This window comes from Panulirus ornatus, chromosome 1, assembly GCF_036320965.1.
Source record: "Panulirus ornatus isolate Po-2019 chromosome 1, ASM3632096v1, whole genome shotgun sequence".
Lineage (NCBI taxonomy): Eukaryota > Metazoa > Arthropoda > Malacostraca > Decapoda > Palinuridae > Panulirus > Panulirus ornatus.
In genome coordinates, this window is record NC_092224.1 from 71,499,998 (window position 1) to 71,527,469 (window position 27,472).

General features: G+C 38.9%; 1 protein-coding gene across 3 annotated transcripts in view; it reads right to left on the reverse strand.

Moving 5' to 3' along the window:
- Window positions 1–27,472, reverse strand: part of LOC139749540 (vascular endothelial growth factor receptor 3-like) — a 104,298-nt gene that overhangs the window by 33,376 nt on the left and 43,450 nt on the right. For all 3 annotated transcript variants that reach the window (XM_071663527.1, XM_071663536.1, XM_071663547.1), the window contains 5 exons: window positions 22,667–22,771; window positions 20,907–21,065; window positions 13,826–13,976; window positions 13,007–13,234; window positions 9,236–9,395 (listed from right to left, as the gene is read on the reverse strand). In XM_071663527.1, coding sequence (XP_071519628.1) covers window positions 9,236–9,395; window positions 13,007–13,234; window positions 13,826–13,976; window positions 20,907–21,065; window positions 22,667–22,771 — 803 coding nt within the window. The remainder of the gene's footprint in view (window positions 1–9,235; window positions 9,396–13,006; window positions 13,235–13,825; window positions 13,977–20,906; window positions 21,066–22,666; window positions 22,772–27,472) is intronic.

A 27,472-nucleotide genomic window follows, 5' to 3' on the forward strand; every position in this document is an offset into this window, starting at 1 on the left:
ATTACAAGGAGTGCTGAGGCCATAACTATTCCCTGTGAGAGAGAGTTACATAGATACACAGACCATTTAACTTCAAAAACAGACAAAATCAAATACACTCCCTATAAAAGCAGCAGAAGAAAAGGATAGCAAAGCAAAGGCTCTTTCCCCACCCTCCACTCCCTATGGCAACACTCCAGATGGAAAACATGGAGAAAAAAATATCTTGCAGGATTATATGCCATATGGAAATATTCTTAAGAAAGTTTTAAGGTTGAATGAACATGAATATGTCATGCGTCCCATCTCCAACAACATGCATTTCTCCATTTTTTATCATAAAGACAATATCCAGGATAAACTTGAGCTCCAGCTTCACAACTTACCACGTTTATATCATTTCTGATGTTGAAGAAAGATACAGTAATTCTTACTTAATTTCTCAAAGCAAGTGAAAAAGGTTAATCAATTTTGGTATATCATCACAGTATGGCCAGGGAGAGATCAATGGTTGAGAAAGTAACATGTAGGACCACAATTATGATGATTGATTAAATGAAATATTCAATACTAGAAAGTGACAAGTGACGATGAAGCCTAATTTTCAAGATATCATGGGTGTTGCTCTGTACATTTTCTGAGTGCTTATTTCATGCAAAATTCCATTGATAAAGAAAAATAATATGCATTGTTGAGATCAACTTGGTGACCTTGTTTTAGTCCATTTCCTCATCAGTAAACATGGTACTACAGTAAAGAAAATTCCATTACTGATGTTGAATCCTTTAAGTATTTCAAAATATTTTATCAGTTTGCCCCAGAACTGCCTCTTGCTTAGGGAGAACAAGTTTAATTCTTGCAGTCTCTCCATATATGGTCTGTTAAGCAAAAACAAATAAGTTTAGTTGCTCTTTGCTGCACTGTTTCCAATTAACGAATATCCTTACTTATGCAGGGGCCCAAAACTGCACTGCATATTCAAGGTGTGGTCTAATTAGACTTAGGTGTAGTGGCAATATCACATCCATGGTTTTGCATGTAGAGTTTCTGTTTATAAATCCTAACATCCTATTGGCTTTCTTGGCAGCTTTATTACAAAGCTAGGCAAATCTAAAGTTGTTGAAGACAGTGACCCCTCGATCCTTTACATTACGTGTGGCCTTTATCTTGAGGCCTGTTAGTTCATAATCAAATTTTTTGTTGAGGTTTCTTACTTATAACAGCTGACATTTTCTGACATTATAAGGCTTATGCCATTTTCTAGACAATTCAGCGATTTCATTTAGACCCTCTTGTGATCTTAGCCTATATCTTCCTCAGTTCATATGGTTTTGCCAATCTTTGTGTCATCTGCAAATTTGGACATTAAGATATTTAACCCTATGTCAGTATCATTAACATAAATGGTGAAAAATATAGGCCCAAATATGAATCCCTGGGGGACCCCAATGGTAATGGGTGGACACACTGATGATTCATAATTCATTACGACTCTGCTACTATAATGTAACCAGGTTTCTATCCAATTTCTTACCAGTAATCCCCAAGGCAGGACTTTCTGCATCAATAAGACATGGAGGACTTTGTCAAATGCTTTCTGGAAGTCCAGAAATACAATATCTATTGCTTTTGTCTTGTTGTGGGTATTGAATAATTCATAAAATTCAAGGAGGTTTGTAAGGCATGATCTGCACCTTCTAAAACAATGCTGTGTATTATTGATCAGACTGTGTTGTTCCAGGTAGTTATGATTTTATCTAATAAATGACCTCAGAAGTTTACATAAAATTGATATAAGGCTAATAGGAAGATAAATAACAAGCAATTCGTGGCTTCCCTGTTTGCATATAAGAGTGATGTCCAACGTTATCCAATTCTGCAAGACTTTTCCAGCCTGGAGAGATTTATTGAAAATATTGGTTAATGGTCCACCAACTTTCTGGTTGACATTTCTAATTATTAGTGGACAGAAATGATCATGACCTGGACATTCATTGGTCTTCAACTTATCTACCTGTGTTAGTACTCCTCTAATTGTCATGGTATATTCTGGTATCAGCAGAGTACTTTCTATCAGTCTCAAAATTTACGTTTCTGCTTTCTAGTGTAAAAGCAGAACTAAAAAACCTGTTCAGTGTTGTTGCTATGCTTTAATCATACACAATGCCTTTCATATGCTCGTTTACTGAGGGTCATATCCCACCCCTCATGCATAGTGCCATTGTACAAAGGCAAAGAGGATAAAGGTGAGTGTTCAAATTACAGAGGTATAAGTTTGTTGAGTATTCCTGGGAAATTATATGGGAGAGTATTGATTGAGAGGGTCAAGGCATGTACAGAGAATCAGATTGGGGAAGAGCAGTGTGGTTTCAGAAGTGGTAGAGGATGTGTGGATCAGGTGTCTGCTTTGAAGAATGTATGTGAGAAATACTTAGAAAAACAAATGGATTTGTATGTAGCACTTATGGATCTGGAGAAGGCATATCATAGAGCTGATAGAGATGCTCTTTGGAAGGTATTAAGAGTATATGGTGTGGGAGGCAAGTTGCTAGAAGCAGTGAAAAGTTTTTATCGAGGATGTAAGGCATGTGTACGAGTAGGAAGAGAGGAAAGTGATTGGTTCTCAGTGAATGTCGGCTTGTGACAGGGGTGCATGATGTCTCCATGGTTGTTCAATTTAATTATGGATGGGGTTGTTTGGGAGGTGAATGCAAGAGTTTTGGAGAGAGGGGCAAGTATGCAGTCTGTTGTGGATGAGAGGGCTTGGGAAGCGAGTCAGTTGTTTTTCACTGATGATACAGCACTGGTGGCTGATTCATGTGAAAAACTGCAGAAGCTGGTGACTGAGTTTGGTAAAGTGTGTGAAAGAAGAAAGCTGAGAGTAAATGTGAATAAGAGCAAGGTTATTAGATACAGTTGGGTTGAGGGAAAGTCAAACTGGGAAGTAAGTTTGAATGGAGAAAAACTGGAGGAAGTGAAATATTTTAGGTATCTGGGAGTGGATTTGGCAGTGGATGGAACCATGGAAGCGAAAGTGAGTCACAGGGTGGGGAAGGGGGCAAAAGTTCTGTGTGGAAGGCGAGAATATTATTTCGGAAAGCAGAAATGGGTATGTTTGAGGGAATAGTGGTTCCAACAATTTTATATAGTTGCGAGGAGTGGGCTATAGATGGGGTTGTGCGGTGGAGGGTGGATGTGTTGGAAATTAAATGTTTGAGGACAATATGTGGTGTGAGGTGGTTTGAACGAGAAAGTAATGAAAGGGTAAGAGAAATGTGTGGTGATACAAAGAGTGTGGTTGAGAGAGCAGAAGAGGGTGTTTTGAAATGGTTTGGTCACATGGAGAGAATGAGTGAGGAAAGATTGACAAAGAGGATATATGTGTCAGAGGTGGGGAGAACGAGGAGAAGTGGGAGAACAAATTGGAGGTGGATGGATGGAGTAAAAAAGACTACGAGCGATCAGGGCCTGAACATGCAGAAGGGTGAAAGGCGTGCAAAGAATAGAGTGAATAGGAATGATGTGGTATACTGAGGTCGACGTGCCATCAATGGATTGAACCAGGGCATGTGAAGTGTCTGGGGTAAACCATGGAAAGTTTTGTGGGGCCTGGATGTGGAAAGGGAGCTGTGGTTTTGGTGCATTATACATGACAGCTAGAGACTGTGTGAACGAATGTGGCCTTTGTTGTCTTTTCCTAGTGCTACCTCACGCATGTGTGGGGGAGGGGGTTGTCATTCTATGTGTGGCGGGGTGGCGACGGGAATGAATAAAGGCAGCAAGTATGAATTATGTACATGTGTATATATGAATATGTCTGTGTATGTATATATATGTATATGTCGAAAAATATAGGTATGTATATGTGCGTGTGTGGACGTGTATGTATGTAAATGTGTATTTGGGTGGGCTGGGCCATTCTTTCATCTGTTTCCTTGTGCTACCTCACTGACGCAGGAGACGGCGACAGAGTATAATAATAAAATAATATCTATAAAATCTTTTAGGATCTCTATTACTAACTCTTGCAAAGCTCACTTTGTATTCTCTCTTGCCTTTTTTTTTTATGTCTTTTCCATCTCTCCTAAATATACTATACTGCATTGAAACATTTAGTCATTGTCTGATCTATTAAGCTCATAGAGTTTAATTCTGTGCAATATCTGGGGAGTATCATTCAGGCTTGTTCTTAGTTTTATTGTTTCCATTGCGCATGGGAATAAATGCATCTTGTTCGTTATAAACTGATGCTCAAAATTAGCCAATAGTTCCTCTGGGCATGAACTAACAAGGGTCAGATTCTTTAATGCGTCATGCAACCCATCAAAATCCACCCTCTTAAAGTTAGGGGTAATAATACTAATTTTAAAGGGAGTTGACTTTGATATTCACATTGAACCTAAACATGTCATGGTCATAAGTGCCCAGATATTCTCCAAGAAGGAAATTAGTTACCAAGAACTCCTGGGATGCAAGAGCTAATTCAAGTATATCAGCTTCCCTCGTTGGCTTGGTGACAGTTTGGTAGAAAAATATTTCTTGAACAAAGTTCACAAGTCTAGTAGATTCCCTTTCTACACCTGAGAGGTTTCACATTGATTTCTGGAAGATCTAAAAACTCCAAGAATGACTTTGTCTTTATCTTGTATTCCTTGTTGTAATCTCTTGTACATGATAGTGTCAATATCTGCTGGTTGACTAAGGCATCTATACACAATGTTTATGTTAACCTGAACACACAAGTGTTTATGAGCAGCAGATGTTGTCAACTAAATTTCAATGGGGTTTAGGTAAGGTATTACATACAACACAGGTGTGCCTCCTTGACCATCTCTATCCCTTAAAAATAATTTTTGGTCTGGTGTATTGTACTCACTCATCATATCATTTGTGTTCTGATATGTTTCCATTTCACTAATCATATCAACTTGTTCACTGATTACCAAACAATACAACTCAGCTATTTTGTTTTGGGTGGATCTTATATTCATGTCAAATCCATTTAATTTCTTCAAGGGGTTTCTGTGTGAGATTGGTGGCATGATTTCATGACTGGGTATTTTCAGACCGAGGTGTGATGAGCCCCACTAGTGACACCACAATGTGCCTCCATGTTGTCACTGTCTGATGGGGTGGGGAGGGGAGTCAACCTGTCCTTCCTTATGTGACATGTAATATGACCTCCTGATCTCAACTACCCATGTGCTCAACACACTGACCTCTACTGGACCTCTACAAAAATTTTTCCCTTGCAGTAGCATGGCAGTTTAATTTTCAATTCACTAGAGAGAGAGAGAGAGAGAGAGAGAGAGAGAGAGAGAGTTACACAGATACACAACCACACAGATCCCCATGATTCAAATGAGGTGGCCTAGCCTTTACACAACTGTAAAAGATTTAGTCCCCTTAAAAACAGTAAATTAAAAGGATAGCAGAATAAAGGCTCTCTCCTCACCCGACACTACCTCAAGAAACACCATACATGAAACAGGTGGAAGAAATATCTTGCAGAGCTTAAATATCTGAAGAAAATAATTTAAAGAAATTCAAAAGAAAGTTATGCACCCCTTCACCAAAGGCATACATCCCTTCACTTTGTTATATAAAAGGTAATGATAAACATAAACTTTGAGTGCCAGCTTTGTGACTTACCATATCTATATTACTCCTCATGTGGAAAGATTATACAGTATTTCCTTCTTGTTCCCCTGAAGCAGGCTCAACAGATTAATCAACAGTAATATGTTACCACAGCATGGCCAAGGCGAGATCAGTGCAAGTTGGGATGACAGTATAATATCCTACTACAATAATGATTAGTTAATTGAATTATTTAATTCCAGAGCTCAATTTTGAACATATTACTTGCATAACTCTAAAAAACACATTCTGAAACTTATTCCATGCATCGATAATGTCATGTTAAGAGATATTTCATGCAATCCAGATTAATTTGGTGACCTCCAAGATTTCATCCATTCCCTCTTGTTGGTGGCACTGACACAAAAGTAAAGAAGGAACCTATATCAATATTGCCGAATCCTTCTAGTAATTCAAAATATTCTATCATCCTGCTTCAAAACAGCATCTTTGTCAGAGAGAACAAATTCAAATCTCAGTCTGTCTTCATATGATTTGTTCTGTGAGGATGGAATCAGTTTGGTTGCTCTTCACTGCACCACTTTTTATTAAAAAAAATCTTTACTTAGATGGAGGGCCAGGAAATGCACAGCATATTCAAAGTGGGATCTAACTAGACTGAAGTATAATGGGAATATTGCATCCTTACTTTTGTATGAATTTTCTTTTTATAAATCCTACTACTCTATTTGCTTTCTTAACAGTTTCGTTGCAGTGTTGGGAGAATTTTAGAATCACTTGGGGCAATATCCTCTAGACACCTCTTTCAAGGGGTATGTTGTATCACGTGATCCATCAGTTCATACTAAGTTTTTGTTGAGGTTTTCTACACACAACAGCTGACATATACCAACATAAAATGGCATTTGCCACTTTCTAGACCATTCAATTATTCTAACTAGATCCCCTCATAACATTAGCATAACTTCCTCATTTAATGATGCATTGCTGATCTATGTGTCATGTGCACGTTTAAATAATTTTACAGCATTTTCCAAATGGGTTAAGGTGATTGGAGGAGTGAAAAGACAATAAAAAAGTATCCTTACTACTGATATGCAACGGAGAAGCCTACCAGCATCACTCCAGCATTTACTTTAAACTCCTTACCAGTATATCATTTAGTATATCATTTACAGTATATGAGTTTGGTTTCATGCATTTTGAAAACTGCAAATAAAAAGTGTTGGACTAAAGATTTATGTGGAAGTTATAATTACTTTTATAATGAATGTTAAACAAGGATGTCACACAGGACTTTATGAGACTAAACTCATAATCAGTAATGGAGTTAGGCAAGGGAAATGAGCAGGAAATTTCCAAGAAATTATCATCACATCAACTAGAAAGATGCTGGAAGAGGTTTTTTGAGGGTTTAAAACTTTCCCAGAGGAAAGAGGGCATATGTGATGGAAAGGGCCAGAAAGAAGAGTCAAGAGACTTTTCTCTGGGAGACCATGAGATAGATCAATCAAAGGAAATGCCCATTCAGCAGAGGTCAGAGACTGTTGATAGAAATACAGATATGGAGACAAAGATATAAGGTACACAGTACTTTATTAAATGAAGCTACTGAGAGGTCAATACACCCTGTTAGAGACAAAACTATCATGAAATTATAGGAAGTAAATGATAGCAGGTTTAGCAAGATGGAAAATAACCATGATCATTGCAGAATAGAAAAAATGATGATTTTAGAAAGAACCAAAAACATGGATGATCAATGACTACTGCAGGACTTGAGTGATAAGTGAGACAAACTATAGCTGAAAGAATCTGTGAATGGGGAAGAAGAAGAAGAAGAAGAAGAAGAGAGAAAAACTTAAGTCACTGATGATTTTTGGATTACAGCAAAGACAAAAGGGTAGCTACAAAAGAAATACAGATAAGAACTATCAGCGATGGGGTACACTGAAAGAGGTAAGAGAGCAGAGTAGCACTACCACTAGCACAGGCAGGCCAAGGTATATCAAGCAGTAAAAAACAGGACTAAAAGAAATGCTTATGAAAGCTCACAAATTAGTAGTAAATGGAAAGAACTGAAGTTTCAAGATGTAACTGAGGGAATCAAACAGGTGTTGCTATTGTGGTAAAGTCAAAACTTACTAAAGGGTTAAGGTCTAACCAAATCTTTCAGGAAGGATAAATGATTGCAGGTAGGGAAAAAAGAAAGGAGCAAAAAAAGTATTTGGCTTTACAGGAAAGAATAACTTATTTCAAGATATGCTAGTGGATGATCCATTTAGAATACAGTAAGGCAAAAGTAACAACAGGAAACTTACATGTTGTACTGATGATTCACAATTCTCTAAAGAATTGTTATGAAATAAAACAATCATTCAAGAGAAAATAAAAGCATAACAAAATATTCAGGATGGTGCAGGGGCAGCAAGAATTGCTCTTCACACAAATAGCAAAGTTCTCATAATGGAGGATTATAACCATAAAGAAACAAATTGGGAAATATATTCTAATGGAGCACAATAGGGTCAGAGGGGCTGAAGTGGAAAATGTAAGACAACTGAGCCAGGATTACCAATGGCTTAATCTTGGAGGGAATGCTATTCTTGATCAGAATGACTCAATTTTTACCTGAACATATTTGCAGATGACACAACCCAAAATGACAAATACTACATCTGCTTACAGAGGGACTGAAAACTGCTCTTGAGTAAGTCTGATACACAGTTGATGAAATTCAACCTAGACAAACATGAAATCATAAAAAGAGAGCAAAGTGAAAGAAGGCGTCCTTGTGACTGTAAACTAGCAAGAAACAAACTATATGAATTTATGAGAGGAGATTCATGGATCAACACTGTATTCAACTTATCACCGAATACTAAAAACATGAAATTTGTTATGGAGGGAAACAATCTACTGGTTAAAATTAGAACTGCATAGTAAAAGACGCCCCACAAACCGTTTGAAAATTATGTTACACCTAAATTAGATACACACCTCTAGTGTGGCCATCTCTATAAGAAACAAAATATCTACTGCAGAAGATCCAGAGGAAGGTAATAAATACTGTACCTGAAATAAGAGCTGGGAAGTTAGAGGCTATAGATTACCAAACCTTCGAGTTTCTGAACCAATTTGATATGAAAAAGTTAACAGTGAAAAGCTCTTTGAAAGATGCAAAGAAGAAGCAATTAAAAGTCATGGATAGAAAATGTAAGAAAAGACAGAAATTACTTGTATAGGATGAGTTGTGAATGAATGGAATAGCTGATGCATCAAACTGTGAATGAAGACAATATAGAATGGTCTAAAAAGTTGTATAACAGTAAAGAAAGTTCAAGAGCTGGGGTCCAGCAACTGTACAACTCCCTTTGTACAGGACAACTGGGTAATTACAAATAAGTCATTATAGCTGTAAGCCACATAGTGTTACATGTTCAGACATTATCATGTGTTCTAAAATGAGTTCAAAATGCAAGATATCCTCAAAGCAGTCCCAAAATGCCCAAATTATTATTTTCATAAACATAAGTATCAAGAAGTGGGTAAACTATAATGACTGTACAATAGTGATCAATTCATTTAAGTATTACTAAAATGAAATATACAGGAAATTCATACAATGTTAAAGTTAAATCTTATAGCAATGTACCTTGATCCTGATCCACTGCGTTGCCTCATCCGTTGGTCAGTGATTGATGGATCGATTTTATCATCATCATTAATCTGATTTATGAACTCTTTTCGATGACGATGCATGTAATCGAGAATGTTGCCATATTTGCAATATTCCACTAGTAAGAGAAGTTCACCTAAAAATAGGAATAAATATTTTCATTATACTTACTTAGATCAAGGAATTCCAGCATGCTTTTCATCTATGAAACGCATTTTTCATATACCATACTCTCCATGTATACTTTATCTCCTCTAACACTCTTACCATGTCCTGTAATTCTTTGTTGTCTACTGCATTTTCTTGCCTCTCAATTTCACCTGACACATTTCTCCTTCACCAGTGAGTGATATCTCTCTCTTCCATGTCCTTTATTTATCTTTTTTTTCTTGATATTTATAGGCTGACATATTAACCCTTGTGTCTTGATTCCAGCCAAAATAACAGGAAATGTCAAAGGTAACTGGGTTTAGGCAGCAAGGTGATTTAATCCTTTCACTGTATTCTTTATGAAAAGTTAATTTCTGATGCACAAAAAAAATTAAGACTCCAAATGTTTTTCCCTTAAAGAAAAGAACACCTATGTATCATACGTTACTGAAGAAAATACTCAAAAAAAGTCGTGTATTTTACTACATATTGATATGAGAGGGGTGAAGGTTTGTGCACAGTGTCCTGGATGGCAGAACGAATCCTAATACATTTACATGATAATATAGTTATCTCAAGTTGTGTCTTTGTTCTAAATGTACCTAAACATATTGCACACTTTCTGGATTTTATACCACACATTCCTCACGTGTCATAGAAGGCGACTAAAGGGGACGGGAGCGGGGGGCTGGAAACCCTCCCCTCCTTGTATTTTATCTTTCTAAAAGGGGAAACAGAAGAAGGAGTCATGCGGGGAGTGCTCATCCTCCTTGAAGGCTCAGATTGGGGTGTCTAAATGTGTGTGGATGTAACCAAGATGAGAAAAAAGGAGAGATACGTTTGAGGAAAGGAACCTGGATGTTTTGGCTCTGAGTGAAACGAAGCTTAAGGGTAAAGGGGAAGAGTGGTTTGGGAATGTCTTGGGAGTAAAGTCAGGGGTTAGTGTGAGGACAAGAGCAAGGGAAGGAGTAGCACTACTCCTGAAACAGGAATGGTGGGAGTATGTGATAGAGTGTAAGAAAAAAAACTCTGGATTGATATGGGTGAAACTGAAAGTGGATGGAGAGAGATGGGTGATTATTGGTGCATATGCAACTGGGCATAAGAAAGATCATGAGAGGCAAGTGTTTTGGGAGCAGCTGAGTGAGTGTGTTAGTAGTTTTGATGCACGAGATCGGGTTATAGTGATGGGTGATTTGAATGCAAAGGCAAGTAATGTGGCAGTTGAGGGAATAATTGGTGTACATGGGGTGTTCAGTGTTGTAAATGGAAATGGTGAATAGCTTGTAGAGTTATGTGCTGAAAAACGACTGGTGATTGGGAATACCTGGTTTAAAAAGAGAGATATACATAAGTATACATATGTAAGTAGGAGAGATGGCCAGAGAGCCATCTCTTATTTGGATTTTAACAACGTAAAGACATTAATATATCTATTTATTATACTTTGATGCTGTCTCCCGCATAAGTGAGGTAGCGCAAGGAAACAGACAAAAGAATGGCCCAACCCACCCACATACACATGTATATACATATGAGCCCACACACGCACATATACATACCTATACATTTCAACATATACATACGTATACATACACAGGCATATACATATATACACATGTACATATTCATACTTGTTGCCTTCATCCATTCCCGCCACCACCCCGCCACACATGAAATGGGACACCCCCTCCCCCCACGCATGTGTGAGGTAGTGCTAAGAAAAGACAACAATGGCCACATTCATTCACACTCAGTCTCTAGCTGTCATGTGTAATGCACCACAACCACAGCTCCCTTTCCACATCCAGGCCCCACAAAACTTTCTATGGTTTACCCCAGATGCTTCACGTGCCCTGGTTCAATCCAGTGAGAGCACGTTGACCCAGGTATACCATACTGTTCCAATTCACTCTATTCCTTGCACTCCTTTCACCCTCCTGTATGTTCAAGCCCCAATCACTCGAAATCTTTTTCACTCCATCCTTCCACCTCCAATCTGGTCTCCCACTTCTCGTTCCCTCCACCTCTGACACATATATCCTCTTTGTCAATCTTTCCTCACTCACTCTCTCCATGTGACCAAACCATTTCAATATACCCTTTTCTGCTCTCTCAACCACACTCTTTTTATTACCACACATCTCTCTTACCCTTTCATTGCTTACTCGATCAAATCACCTCACACCACACATTGTCCTCAAACATCTCATTCCCAACACAGCCACCCTCATCCACACAACCCTATCTATAGCCTACACGTCACAACCATAAAACATTGTTGGAACCACTATTCCTTCAAATATACCCATTCTTGCTCTCCGAGATAATATTCTAGCCTTCCACACATTCTTCCACGCTCCCAGAACCTTCGCCCCCTCCCTCACCCTGTGACTCACTTCCGCTTCCATGGTTCCATCTGCTGCTAAATCCACCCCGAGATATCTAAAACACTTCACTTCCTCCAGTTTTTCTCCCTTCAAACTCATCTCCTAATTGACTTGTCCCTCAACCCTACTGAACCAAATAACTTTGCTCTTATTCACATTTACTTTCAGCTTTTTTCTTTCACACACTTTACCAAACTCAGTCACCAGCTTCTGCAGTTTCTCTCCCAAATTAGCCACCAGCACTCTATCATCAGTGAACAACAACTGACTCACTTTCCAAGCCCTCTCATCTACAACAGACTGCATACTTGCCCCTCTCTCCAAAACTCTTGCATTCACCTCCCTAACAACCCCATCCATAAACAATCTGAACAACCATGGAGACAACACGCACCCCTACCGCAAACGGACATTCACTGGGAACCAATCACTTTCCTCTCTTCCTACTTGTACAAATGCCTTACATCCTCGATAAAAACTTTTCACTGCTTCTAGCAACTTACCTCTCACACCATATACTCTTCATACCTTCCACAAAGCATCTCTATCAACTCTATCATATGCCTTCTCCAGATCCATATGTTCCTCTAAGTATTTCCTTACATACATTCTTCAAAGCAAACACCTATCCACACACCCTCTACCACCTCTAAAACCACACTGCTCTTCCCCAATCTGATGTTCTGTACATGCCTTCACCCTCTCAATCAATACCCTCCCATATAATTTCCCAGGAATACTCAACAAACTTATACCTCTGTAATTTGAACACTCACCTTTATCCCCTTTGCCTTTGTACAATGGCACTATGCATGCATTCCACCAATCCTCAGGCACTTCATCATGAACCATACATACACTGAATATCCTCACCAACCAGTCAACAACACAGTCACCCCCTTTTTTAATAAATTCCACTACAATACCATCCAAACCCTCCACCTTGCCAGCTTTCATCTTCCGCAAAACTTTCAATGTATAGATACGTTAGGTTATATTAAATAAGACTAGATTTTGGTTGGGCTCATGTTACTCTAGATCAATCTTTTCTAACAGAAGTTACACATACTGGCTATTTTTGGTTTAAATATATTCAGTTACGAAACTATGAAAGATTTTTAGTTTTACATAAATCACACATGGCTGATATTAATCTCAAAATACTGATGAAATGATGAAAAATATCAAAATATCTTGATGAACTTACCCTTTGATGCCAAATCTTTAGAGCAGGCACCCAGAAGGTTAACAATGTTCACATGACGTCCAATGTGGATCATGATCTTAACTTCTGATCGTAAAGCCTTTAACTGAGAACTGTCGGTGCGGGACTTCATCATTTTTACAGCAACAGTGGTGCAAGCCTTTCCAGGGACAAGGTTGATGGCTGTAGCACGGTACACTCGACCAAATGCCCCTACTCCAAGCAGCTTGTCTAGTGGGTATTAGTAACAATACTGTACATTCATGCAAAGATGTAATATTTATTGTAATTTTACGGTGTCTGGAAGAGTAAGACATAATTGAAATGTAGGGTTCTAAATTCTGATTATTCTACCCTCATACAATGTAGCAAATCACAATCTCATGGTTAATCAAAAACATTTCTTGTATATCCCGTACATCTACTTGGATAATGTTACTAGATTTCTCCTGCAAGGGCTTACACCATGAGTGAAAAGGTGCCTTTGGCAGGGCTGTATTATCATTAAAGGATGAAGAGTAGAGTCAAGCCATGGAGCCTCTCACTCCAAAGGAGTCCATCATATCCCTGCCCCTACCATGAGTGCAGCCTTGAAGCTAAAGGAACCCTATGAAAGAGGTCATGGAATTGTGTAATCAATTTCCTTGAATGATAAAAAGTTCTTCCAGTTACCTTAAGAAAAATGTGAAAACTGGACTTTCCTGAAAATTTGTTTTAAAGAAAAGAGCTTAAAACAAATCTGCTTTGACCCTTCTGACTGTTTTCAAATATGTCACACTATATTATTGATGTTAGTTGTCTCAAAATGAGTTGGAATCTTACCAAAGATGATGGAGTCTCTTGGCATCTCATACTTGCTGTCATATGGAAGAAGTTCTGCTTGTTGGTCTAAACCAATCTCAGGGTTGAGGCTCCCAGGATCACCTTCAATGAACATTTTTTGTTCTTTCAGTCGAAGGCCTAATGCCCTTTTCTGCAGGAAATATTTCATTGTTACATATGATTTTTTTTTCAAATTTGTATCTTACATCAGAAGGGATTATAACCTACATATAATATTTCCTTATTCATGGACATGTATTGTGTTAGCAGCTGAGATACAGTAATCATTTAATATATAAGCTAAACACTAATCTAACATAGTTAACTCTATTGTGACGTAAAATACAATTGCTTTTGTACTTACATGGTACACAATTACCCCTTGCAACAAAAAAAGCATGTAAAGTTAAGCAAGAAAATTAAGAGGCTGTGGTGAAAGAAGGGAGAATCAAATTTACTTATGTAGAATTGATATCAACAACATGCTTCTAAAACTATTTTCCATATCTTTCTTTTAAAGTCTGCATTCTCTTAGTTATCATAACTTCATTGAATAAATAATGATTCATTTGACCATGCCTCTGTGGTTATCTCAGAAACTGACTATGATCTACTCCTTTAACAGATTCCTTGCAAACTCAGTGGTAAGTGCAGGGAAGGGGGAAAGGTGTGATGGAAGGAGAGGTGTGTGTGTGGAAGGGCTTGGGGTGGGGGATGGGGGAGAGGTTGGACACATGGAGGGAATGAGTGGGCAGGGAAAGACTGCGAGGATATACATAGGTCAGGGGAACAGGAAAGACTGTGAGGATATACATAGGTCAGGGGAACAGGAAAGACTGTGAGGATATACATAGGTCAGGGGAACAGGGAGGGGATGAAAAGATAGTGTAAGGGATGCTTTGGGGGTCTGGGGTTAGAACATGCACAGGGATGCAAGGGATTGAAGCAAATTGGAGTGAAATGATATATATATATATTCCCTGGGAAAATATTGGAGATGAAAAGATAGGGTGAAAAAAATTTTGAGCGATCAGGGCCTGAACATGCAGGAGGGTATTACACAACAGCTAGAGACTGAGTTTGAATGAATGTGGCCTTTGTTGTATTTTCCTAGCACTACCTCGCGTGCCCATGGGGGGAGAAGGGGTGCCATTTCATGTGTGGCGGGGTGGCCGCAGGAATGGATGAAGGCAGCATGTATGAATATGGGAATGTGTATATATGTATACGTCTGTGTATGTATATATATATGTATACGTTGGAATGTATAGGTATGTGCGTGTGTGGACGTGTATGTACATAGATGTGTATGTGGGTGGGTTGGGCCATTTTTTGTCTGTTTCCTTGCACTATCTTGCTAATGCGGGGGACAGCCCAAAGTATGATAAATATAAATATTTTATCATTCTTTTATTATTATACTCAACTGCTGTTTCCTACGTCAGCAAGGTAGCATAAGGAAACAGATGAAGAGCAGCCCGACCCCACCCCCCCCCACACACACACACACATGCACACACACACATGCACACACACAATATATATATACTTTTCTTCTTCTTTTAAACTATCTGCCATTTCCCGCATTAGCGAGGTAGCGTTAAGAACAGAGGACTGGGCCTTTGTGGAATATCCTCACCTGGCTCCCCTCTGTTCCTTCTTTTGGAAAATTAAAAAAAAAAGAAAAAAAAATGAGAGGGGAGGATTTCCAGCCTCCCGCTCCCTCCCCTTTTAGTCGCCTTCTACGACACGCAGGGAATACGTGGGAAGTATTCTTTCTCCCCTATCCCCAGGGATAATATATATATATATATATATATATATATATATATATATATATATATATGTTCTGGAAGGAGGTAAATAAAGTGCGTAAGACAAGGGAGCAAATGGGAACTTCAGTGAAGGGCGCAAATGGGGAGGTGATAATAAGTAGTGGTGATGTGAGAAGGAGATGGAATGAGTATTTTGAAGGTTTGTTGAATGTGTTTGATGATAGAGTGGCAGATATAGGGTGTTTTGGTCGAGGTGGTGTGCAAAGTGCGAGGGTTAGGGAAAATGAGTTGGTAAACAGAGAAGAGGTAGTAAAAGCTTTGCGGAAGATGAAAGCCGGCAAGGCAGCAGGTTTGGATGGTATTGCAGTGGAATTTATTAAAAAAGAGGGTGACTGTATTGTTGACTGGTTGGTAAGGTTATTTAATGTATGTATGACTCATGGTGAGGTGCCTGAGGATTGGCGGAATGCGTGCATAGTGCCATTGTACAAAGGCAAAGGGGATAAGAGTGAGTGCTCAAATTACAGAGGTATAAGTTTGTTGAGTATTCCTGGTAAATTATATGGGAGGGTATTGATTGAGAGGGTGAAGGCATGTACAGAGCATCAGATTGGGGAAGAGCAGTGTGGTTTCAGAAGTGGTAGAGGATGTGTGGATCAGGTGTTTGCTTTGAAGAATGTATGTGAGAAATACTTAGAAAAGCAAATGGATTTGTATGTAGCATTTATGGATCTGGAGAAGGCATATGATAGAGTTGATAGAGATGCTCTGTGGAAGGTATTAAGAATATATGGTGTGGGAGGCAAGTTGTTAGAAGCAGTGAAAAGTTTTTATCGAGGATGTAAGGCATGTGTACGTGTAGGAAGAGAGGAAAGTGATTGGTTCTCAGTGAATGTAGGTTTGCGGCAGGGGTGCATGATGTCTCCATGGTTGTTTAATTTGTTTATGGATGGGGTTGTTAGGGAGGTGAATGCAAGAGTTTTGGAAAGAGGGGCAAGTATGAAGTCTGTTGGGGATGAGAGAGCTTGGGAAGTGAGTCAGTTGTTGTTCGCTGATGATACAGCGCTGGTGGCTGATTCATGTGAGAAACTGCAGAAGCTGGTGACTGAGTTTGGTAAAGTGTGTGAAAGAAGAAAGTTAAGAGTAAATGTGAATAAGAGCAAGGTTATTAGGTACAGTAGGGTTGAGGGTCAATTCAATTGGGAGGTGAGTTTGAATGGAGAAAAACTGGAGGAAGTGAAGTGTTTTAGATATCTGGGAGTGGATCTGGCAGCGGATGGAACCATGGAAGCGGAAGTGGATCATAGGGTGGGGGAGGGGGCGAAAATTCTGGGAGCCTTGAAGAATGTGTGGAAGTCGAGAACATTATCTCGGAAAGCAAAAATGGGTATGTTTGAAGGAATAGTGGTTCCAACAATGTTGTATGGTTGCGAGGCGTGGACTATGGATAGAGTTGTGCACAGGAGGATGGATGTGCTGGAAATGAGATGTTTGAGGACAATGTGTGGTGTGAGGTGGTTTGATCGAGTGAGTAACGTAAGGGTAAGAGAGATGTGTGGAAATAAAAAGAGCGTGGTTGAGAGAGCAGAAGAGGGTGTTTTGAAATGGTTTGGTCACATGGAGAGAATGAGTGAGGAAAGACTGACCAAGAGGATATATGTGTCGGAGGTGGAGGGAACGAGGAGAAGAGGGAGACCAAATTGGAGGTGGAAAGATGGAGTGAAAAAGATTTTGTGTGATCGGGGCCTGAACATGCAGGAGGGTGAAAGGAGGGCAAAGAATAGAGTGAATTGGAGCGATGTGGTATACCGGGGTTGACGTGCTGTCAGTGGATTGAATCAAGGCATGTGTATGGGGGTGGGTTGGGCCATTTCTTTCGTCTGTTTCCTTGCGCTACCTCGCAAACGCGGGAGACAGCGACAAAAAAAAAAAAAATATATATATATATATATATATATATATATATATATATATATATATATATATATATATATATACATATACCTCGCAAACGCGGGAGACAGCGACAAAAAAAAAAAAATATATATATATATCCCTGGGGATAGGGGATTAAGAATACTTCCCACGTATTCCCTGCGTGTCGTAAAAGGCGACTAAAAGGGGAGGGAGCGGGGGGCTGGAAATCCTCCCCTCTCGTTTTTTTTAATTTTCCAAAAGAAGGAACAGAGGGGGCCAGGTGATATTCCAAAAAAGGCCCAGTCCTCTGTTCTTAACGCTACCTCACTTACGCGGGAAATGGCGAATAGTTTAAAAAATATATATATATATATATATATATATATATATATATATATATATATATATATATATGTCAATCCCACATGAATCACATGTTTACCAAATGGCATCCTAGCTTCGTCTCTTCGATGTTTATCAACTGACTGTTATATTTCTCTCTTGTGTCTCCCCTGATGATGTGATTATTACACGAAAGTGCACTTGGGAACTTTTCGTGTTTCATTTTCCCCTTGGACTCATAGGAATATCTTGATCACACACAAAATTGTGATCCTTTCCAATATATATATATATATATCTTTCTTTTTTCTTTCATACTATTCACCATTTCCCACGTTAGCGAGGTAGCGTTAAGAACAGAGGACTGGGCCTTTGAGGGAATATCCTCACCTGGCCCCCTTCTCTGTTCCTTCTTTTGGAAAATTGAAAAAAACGAGCGGGGAGGATTTCCATATATATATATATATATATATATATATATATATATATATATATATATATATATATATATATATATATATATTTCCATATATATATATTATCCCTGGGGATAGGGGGAAAGAATACTTCCCACGTATTCCCTGCGTGTCCTAGAAGGCGACTAAAAGGGGAGGGAGCGGGGGGCTGGAAATCCTCCCCTCTCATTATTTTATTTCAATTTTCCAAAAGAAGGAACACAGAAGGGGGCCAGGTGAGGATATTCCCTCAAAGGCCCAGTTCTCTGTTCTTAACGCTACCTCACCAACGCGGGAAATGGCGAATAGTTTGAAAGATAGAAAAAGATATATATATATATCTATATATATATATATATATATATATATATATATATATATATATATATATATATATATATATATATATATATTCTTCTTTTCTTCTTTTAAACTATTCGCCATTTCCCGCGTTAGCGAGGTAGTGTTAAGAACAGAGGACTGGGCCTTTTTTGGAATATCCTCACCTGGCCCCCTCTGTTCCTTTCTTTTGGAAAATGAAAAAAAAAAGAGAGGGGAGGATTTCCATCCCCCCGCTCCTATATATATATATATATATATATATATATATATATATATATATATATATATATATATATATATATATATACATATATATATATATATATATATAAACACCCATATACATACATAAACATATCAACATACAGATACATATACACAGCCACATACAAATATACACATGTACATATTCGCACTTGCCGACTTCATCCACACCTGTCGCCACCCCGCCACACAGGAAATACATCCCATATATTCCCTGCATGCCGTAAAAGGCGACTAAAAGGGGGAGGAAGCGGGAAGCTGGAAATCCTCCCCTACAGTTTTTATTTTTCCAACGAATGGGGCCTTTGTTATCTTTTCCTAGCGCTACCTCGCACACATGGGGGGGAGGGGGATGGTATTCCATGTGTGGCGAGGTGGCGATAGGAATGAATAAAGGCAGGCAGTGTGAATTGTGTGCATGGGTATATATGTATGTGTCTGTGTGTGTATATATATGTGTACATTGAGATGTACGGGTGTGTATGTTTGCGTGTGTGGACGTGTGTGTATATACATGTGTATGGGGGTGGGTTGGGCCATTTCTTTCTTCTGTTTCCTTGCGCTACCTCGCAAATGCGGGAGACAGCGACAAAGCAAAATGAATGTATAAATATAAAAGAAACAGAGTACGGGGGCCAAGGGAGGATTTTCCCTCTTAGGCTCAGTCCTCTGTTAACGCTACCTCGCTGATGCAGGAAATGGCGAATATGTATAAAAAAAATAAATCTTCCCCTCTAATCCATGGAGAAACGAAACATGATAAGTTTCCAAATGTACTTTCTTGTAATGATCACATCATCAGGGTAGATACAAGAAGGAAATATCACAGTCAGTTGATATACAAGGAAGAGACATAGCTAGGATACCATTCGGTAAATAAGTGACTACCCTAATGGAGGTTGGGTGCATTCAAGTCTGGCAACATGCATATCATAAAATTCATTATGTAGACAAGAAAGGGAACTGTTTACAAATTTTAACAACAATAAAGCTATCTAATTTGTAAAGACCTTCACTAATATTAATATGTATTGAATAATAGAAGATTCAAATATATTTCCTGTGGTACAGGAGTTAGAGTTAATAGCTGAGATGGCATTACTCCAGTCAGTACAATGATCATAATATTCAACTGATTAAACAAGGCATTTGATTCTTGTCCTGTTCTTATACTAAATTCATGTTGCTCAAGTCTAACAGAAAAATCCTTCCCATTCTGCCCAACAAAAAACATATCACAATTTTTACATGGTCCTCTACAAATACAGCCTGCAGAACTTTCTGATGAGTTCCTGCTTAAGATGTCCTTTAAAGTACAGTTGTTGCTGAAGACCATTCACATTAAAGGATTAAAGCTACATGGGAAGTAATGTAAAATTATTACTAAAAAGGAGAACTAAACGGCTCTTGGTGTCAAGGGGAGGTTTGGGTTTAACTCTATAAAACTGTGATTGGACTAAGAACACAAACCCTTCCTTTGTGATAAACCTATCCAATTAACAACTGGAAAAGGATTCTTAGTATGTTCTAGGATACAGATTAAGTTTTGTGTGCTCTAACAAGGAAGCCAAATGTGTTGATGTCACAAAGTCTTTCTGTAATTTACAAAAGTTCAGTAAATTATCTAATGATGAAATTAACACCTCTGTAAATGTTTAGTGTATACACAGGTATTCAAATCTTTGATGCTTTAGGACAATGGCTATTCAGACTTTATTTATCAAATAATTTTACAATCCTTTTAATTCAAAATGGCATCAAGAGATAGAGGAGTTAAAAGAAAGCGTGTGAACTGCATACTGTATAAAAAAAATGACCCATCGGTTACATTCTCGATTCAATGGACTTTCAGCATCAACAGACACCCCTACCCTTGAGTAATCCACTAAACTGAGGGTTTACTGTACTCCTGATTCCAGTCACTAATATAGGTAGTAAATGCAATATGCAGTTTATGAGAGGACAAAAGCATTAGAGAATATTTACCCTATCCTGATAGATCTTTCTGCTGAAGAAAATCATGATGACGAGCAGGATGAAAACAAGAACACCAACGATGATGAGAACATTGGTGTCAACAAAGGCATCAGGATCAAAAACTTTCACATAAGATTCACTTGTGATGGTTCCTGCCCTGTTGGTTACCTACAATGATCACAAATCAATAAAAATCTGGGGAAGAAAATAAATAACCTGATAAAATGAAAGTAACTCTTTTATAACTTCAATTACTTTACTTTTAAAATACATGATTGTGATGCAAATGGCTGTTATTAATACCTCATTGTGTAAACACTCTGTGGGGCCTGGACGTGGAGAGGGAGCTGTAGTTTCGGTGCATTATCACATACCTTCTCCAAACCCATAAATGCTACGTACAAATCCATCTGTTTTTCTAAGTATTTCTCACACATATTCTTCAAAGCAAACACCTGATTCACACATCCTCTACCACTTCTGAAACCACACTGCTCTTCCCAATCTGATGCTCTGTACATGCCTTTACCCTCTCAATCAGTACCCTCCCATATCATTTACCAGGAATACTCAACAAACTTATGCCTCTGTAATTTGAACACTCATCTTTATCCCCTTTGCCTTTCTACAGTGGCACTATGCACACATTCTGCCAATCCTTAGGCACTTCACCATGATGTACACATACAGTGAATATCCTTACCAACCCATCAACAACATCGTCACCCCTTTGTTAATAAATTCTACTGCAATACCATCCAAACCCACTGCCTTACCAGATTTCATCTGCAAAGCTTTCACTGCCTCTTCTCTCTTAACCAAACCATTCTCCATGGCCCTCTCACTTCACACACCATCCCAACCACAGCACCCTATACCTTCCACTCTATCATCAAACACATTCAACAAACCTTCAAAATACTTACTCCTTCCCCTTACTTCATCACTACCTGTTATTACTTCCCCACTTGCCCCCTTCACTGATGTTTCCATTTGTTCTCTTGTCTTACGCACATTATTGCCTCCTTCCAAAACATCTTTATATTCTCCCTAAAGTTTAATGATACTCTTTCACCCTAACTCTCATTTGCCCTCTCTTTCAATGCTTGCACCTTTCTCTTGACCTCCTGCCACTTTCTTTTCTACATCTGACCTGTCATTTGCACTCCTTCCTTGCAAAGCATTGTCCAAACGCTTCTCTTTTCTCTTTCACTAACAACTTTACTTCTTCATCCCACCACACACTACCCTTTCTAATCTGCACACCTCTCACCTTTCTCAGGTCACATGCATCTTTTGCACAAGCCATCACTGTTCCCCTAAATATGTACCATTCCTCACCCACTCCCCTTATGTAATTTGCTCTCACCTCTTGCCATTTTATACTCAATCTCTCTTGGTACTTCCTCACACAAGTCTCCTTTCCAAGCTCACTTACTCTTCCTACTCTCTTCTCTCTAATGTTCTCTCTTCTTTTCTGAAAACCTCTACAAATCTTCACCCCATGTACACCAATCATACCCTCAACTGCCACATTACTCACCTTTGCATTTAAATCACCCATCACTAAAACTCGATCTCGTGCATGAAAGCTGCCGACACACTCACTCAGCTGCTCCCAAAACACTTGCCTATGATCTTTCTTCTCATGACCAGGTGCATAAGGACTACAGAAAAGAGTAGCCATTTCTATGCATTGATTCACTACAAAAACATTGGTAAAATCACCATATATCAAACACTAGCTTATGTATGATGCTACCACTCACCTCACACAAATAATGCCCTGCATCTGAAGTCTTCAAAAAATGAAAGGAGATCTGATTTCCAATCACCTCTGGATGCTTTAATGTCTTATCCAACATTACATTATCCTATGAGGAAGATAAGACATAATTTTGACTATAATGTAATATAAAAGGATACCAGTGTCCTCCATTATGTCCATAACAAATCAATAAAATGTATCAACAACTAAAAATTCTCAAATGAGAGCATTTCACCTTATATTCTTAAGGCAACAACTGAGGACATCAAATAAAATATATTTCTTTATTGATGCACTCTCTAACATGGTCTATTCATAACATCATTAAAGTACACATATATGTATATACAGACAGAGAACATCACAACATTTTGTAAGAAACTTGTAAATAAGGATGCAAAGAAATACCTTTATAGCATATGAGAGGTGGATGAATGGAACGGATTGACTAAGGACATGGTTGATTCAGGCAGCATAAATAAATTTAAGAAGTTGTATGATAGCAGAGAGTTCAAGAGATGGGGCTTCTAAATAAACTCAGACTTAGATAGGATATCTCAGTGGGGTAGACAAAATATTTGTTTAATGCCCCCAAAGACCCAATTTTTATCCATCTTTCTATCAAAAACTCCTCACAACTCTCATCTCTCCTTTGGCAGTGTTGTAATTCCACCTCTTGACTCAACGAATATACTTGATATTACTGTAACATAAACTTTCTCTTGGAAACCCAACATACACTTTTTCTTGGAAACCCAACATTATGGATATAGCTAAGTCTGCCTCAAAGAAACTGGGAGCCCAGATTAGATGTCAAAACTTTACATCTTCTGAACAGTTGACCTGTTTATACAAAGGATTGATTCATCCTTGTATGAAGCACTACTCTCACATCTAGGGTGGTTCTAGCTCTGAATCCTTACTTGACAAAATTGAGTCAAAAGCAGTTTGACTTATAAACTCTCTCAGGCTAACTTCAAAACTTGACTCTCTTGCCCTACACTGCAATGTTGGGCATTAGGTATTAATTTTGTTTTTGCTCCTGAGAGCTTGTTGCTTGCTTGTCCCCACCACTAAGTAGACCTCACAATTCTCAGTGAGTTGTTGTGTCACTTGATTACTGTATGGCCATTGGCAACTAAAAGGTTGGCCATTGTGATAACTGGTTCCTCCACCTTGAAGCTTTGGAACTCTGTACCGTCTCATGTCTCCCTCAATAACTATAACCTGGCACATTTTAAAAGACAGGTTTTTCACCTCCTCCAAAATTTGAAATCTTTCCCTCGTCTCTTCTTTTTCCCTTTCATAATCCTCTCTATATTTCAGCTAAAGCCTGGTCTTGATGTGGACTTTCATCCATGACTGGAGCCTCCAACAAAAAAAAAAGAGTAAAACTCCCTCCCTGTATAAACAGGTAATTACGCTCACACACATAATTTTCATACTCAATTTCTGTTCCAGGGGTTAGCACCAGGAACACATGAAGATAGGCCACATTTGCTCACATCATTCTCAAGCTGTCATGTATAATGCAACAAAACCACGGCTCCTTATCCACAACCAGGCTCCACACACCTCTCCATGAATTACCTCTGATGCTTCACATGCCCTGGTTCAGTCCATTGACAGCATGTAGACCCCCGTACACCACATCATTCCAATTTACTCTATCCTATGCATGCCTTTCACTCTCCAGCAAGTTCAGGCCCTGATCACTCAAAACATTTTTCACTCCATCTTTCCATCTCTAATTTGGTCTTTCCAATCCCTTTGTTCCCTCCATCTCTGACACATATATACCCTCTTTGTCAACCTTTCCCCGCTCATTCTCTCCATATGTCCAAACCATTCTTGGCATAGTCTCTTCAGCTCTCTTAACCACACTCATTTTATCATCACACTTCTCTCTTACCCTTTTCTTATTTACTCAATCAAACCAACTTACACCACCTAATGTCCTCAAATCAAACCAACTCACACCACCTAATGTCCTCAAACATTTAATTCCAACACACCCACCTTTCTCTGCAAAGTCTTATCTACAGTTTATGCATCATATCCATATCATTATGTTGGGATTACTATATTTTTAAACATACCAATTATTGCCCTCCTGGATAATGATCTCTCTTTCCACACATTCTTCAGTGCGCCCAGATCCTTTGCTCCTTCACCCACCCTATGACTCACTCCTGCTTCCATGGTTCCATGCCATGTCCAATCCTACCTATCTAAAACACTTTACTCCCTACAATTTTTCTCCATTCAAACTTACACCCCAGCTAACCTTTCCCATTATCTACCTGTGTCTCTGACACCTGTTCTCACTGGAACTTTCTCAAGAGGGGAGGCCATAGCAACAGAGTCTCCATAACTAGGTAACTCCAGTGCCACTTTTTAGCCTTTAGTGCCTCACCCTTAACAGGCCACTGGCAGAGGAGTAACTCTAGCTAAGTGTCTGCAGAGGCTCCTGTCTAATGTTCCCCCTCACTACTTGTACCTAATGCTCCTACCTACTACTTCTACCAACTGTCTCTCTACCCTGTTAAGTCTAATAAAACCATGCATTCATTCACATTTGCTATCAACTTTCTTCCTTCACACACAAATAAAACCTTGCATTTATTCACATTCACTCTCAACTTTCTTCTTTCACACACACTTCCACATTCAGTCATTAACTTCAGCAATTTTACACTCATATCTGTCACCAGTACTGTCTCATCATCAAACAATAACACACATTTCCCAGGCTCTCTCATCCCCTATACAGAATGCAAACTTGCCCCTCTTTCCAAGATTCTTGAATTTATCTCCTTCACTACCCTAACCATAAACAAATCAAACAACCATGGTGACATCACACACCCCTGCCACAGACCAACCTTCACTTGGAACCATTCACTCTCCTTGGTAAAAACTTCTCACTGCTTCTAGTAGCTTTCCTCCCTCAATCTGTTTTACTAAATATTTCTCACTAACATTCCTTATGCAAACACCTGATTGACAAATATACCTCTTCTGAAAACACACAGCTCCTCCCCAGTATGATGCTCTGTACATACCTTCAACCATTCAGTCAATACCCTCCCATAAAACTTGCCAGGCACACTCCACTAGTTTGAACGCTAACCTTTATACCCCTTAGCCTTTATATAATGGTACTATACATGTTCTCAGCCAATCATTAGACACCTCACCATGATCCATACTTACACTGAAAATGCAAAATATCCAAATAACACACTCATTCCTTCTTAATAAATTCAACTACAATACCATGCACTCCAGAAGCCTTACCTCATTTCATCTTAAATAAAGATTTCATCACCTCTTCTCTCTTCACCAAACCACTCTCAATGATTCTCTCACTTTGCATGCCACATGGACCCTGCATCATTTTGTTCTTTTTCTTTATGTTAGAGGCTCCAGTCAAAGACAAAATTCCACATCAAGGCCGGGTCTTAATTGAAATATGGAGAGGTTAATGAAAGGGAAAAATTAGAGACAAGGGAAAATATTCATAAATTTTGGAGGAAGTGAACTACCTATCTTTTACAATAAGCCAGGTCATAATTGTTGGGAAAGACACAAGCAGTGAGAGAGTTCCAAAACTTTGAGATGTAGGGAAAAAGCAGTTATCAAAATAGCCCACCTATGAGTTGCCAACAGCCACACAGTAATCATGTGACACAGCAGTTTGCTGAGTAGTGCATGGTCTAACTAGTGGTGGGACCACACAACTAGCCAGCTCCTGGGAGGAAACACCACAGTAACACCTTATAAACTGGAGCATAGATTGAGCAGGTCAAGTTATGAAGCTGGCCTGGGAGAGTTAATAAGTCAGACTGCTTTTGAACTAGAATGAACCCAGATGTGAGAGCAGTACTCTATACAAAGAAGGATCAGTCCTTTGTTAAACTGAGCAACTGCCCACAAGAAAGGAAATTTTGACATCTAAACAGGACTTACAGCTTTTTAAAGGCAAACTTAGTTACTACCAAGATAAAGTGGATATTACGGTAATACCAAGTATGTTCATTGAGTCAAGAGGTGGAATTACAGAAGCAGTGAATGGGAGAGGAAAGTTGTGAGGAATTTTCAATTGAGAGATGGGAAGAAACTGGGTCTTGAAGGCATCAAATCTCACCAGATTTCATCTACCCCAATGAGATATCCTGTTAAAGTCTGAGTTTACCAAGGAAGTTGCTTCAAGATAAGCTCCACATTTGGTTGTTTGCAGAAGAAAAGAAATTATTGATAGAATGGATAAAAAATGTTTGAAACATGACAGACCTTCAAGGACACTACTGTTGATGGAGAAAGGTGGAGAGGCTGATCCATCAATAATCAAGGAGATAGATCAGCCAGAGAGGAAGTCACCCTATCATCAAACACATTCAACAGTCCTCCTCTCCTCCTCACTTCATCACAACCTATTATTACTTCCTCCTTTACCCCCTTCACTGATGTTCCCACTTGTTCTCTTGTTTTTTGCCCATTATCCCCTTGAATCCAAAACATCTTACTCTCCCCAAAGTTTACTGATATTCACTCATCCCAACTCTCATTTACCCCCTTTTTCAACTCCTGGACCTTCCTCTTCACTTCCTGCCACTTCCTCTAATACATGTCCCTGTAAGTCCTGCTCATATACCTCTCTTATCTCTTTCACTAACACCTGTACTTCTTCATCCTACCACTCATTACCCTTTCTAATTTGACCACCTCCCATCTTTTGCAACCAAACACCTCATTCACACATGACTGCATCCCTAAATTTACTGCATTTCCATCAAAATGTTTG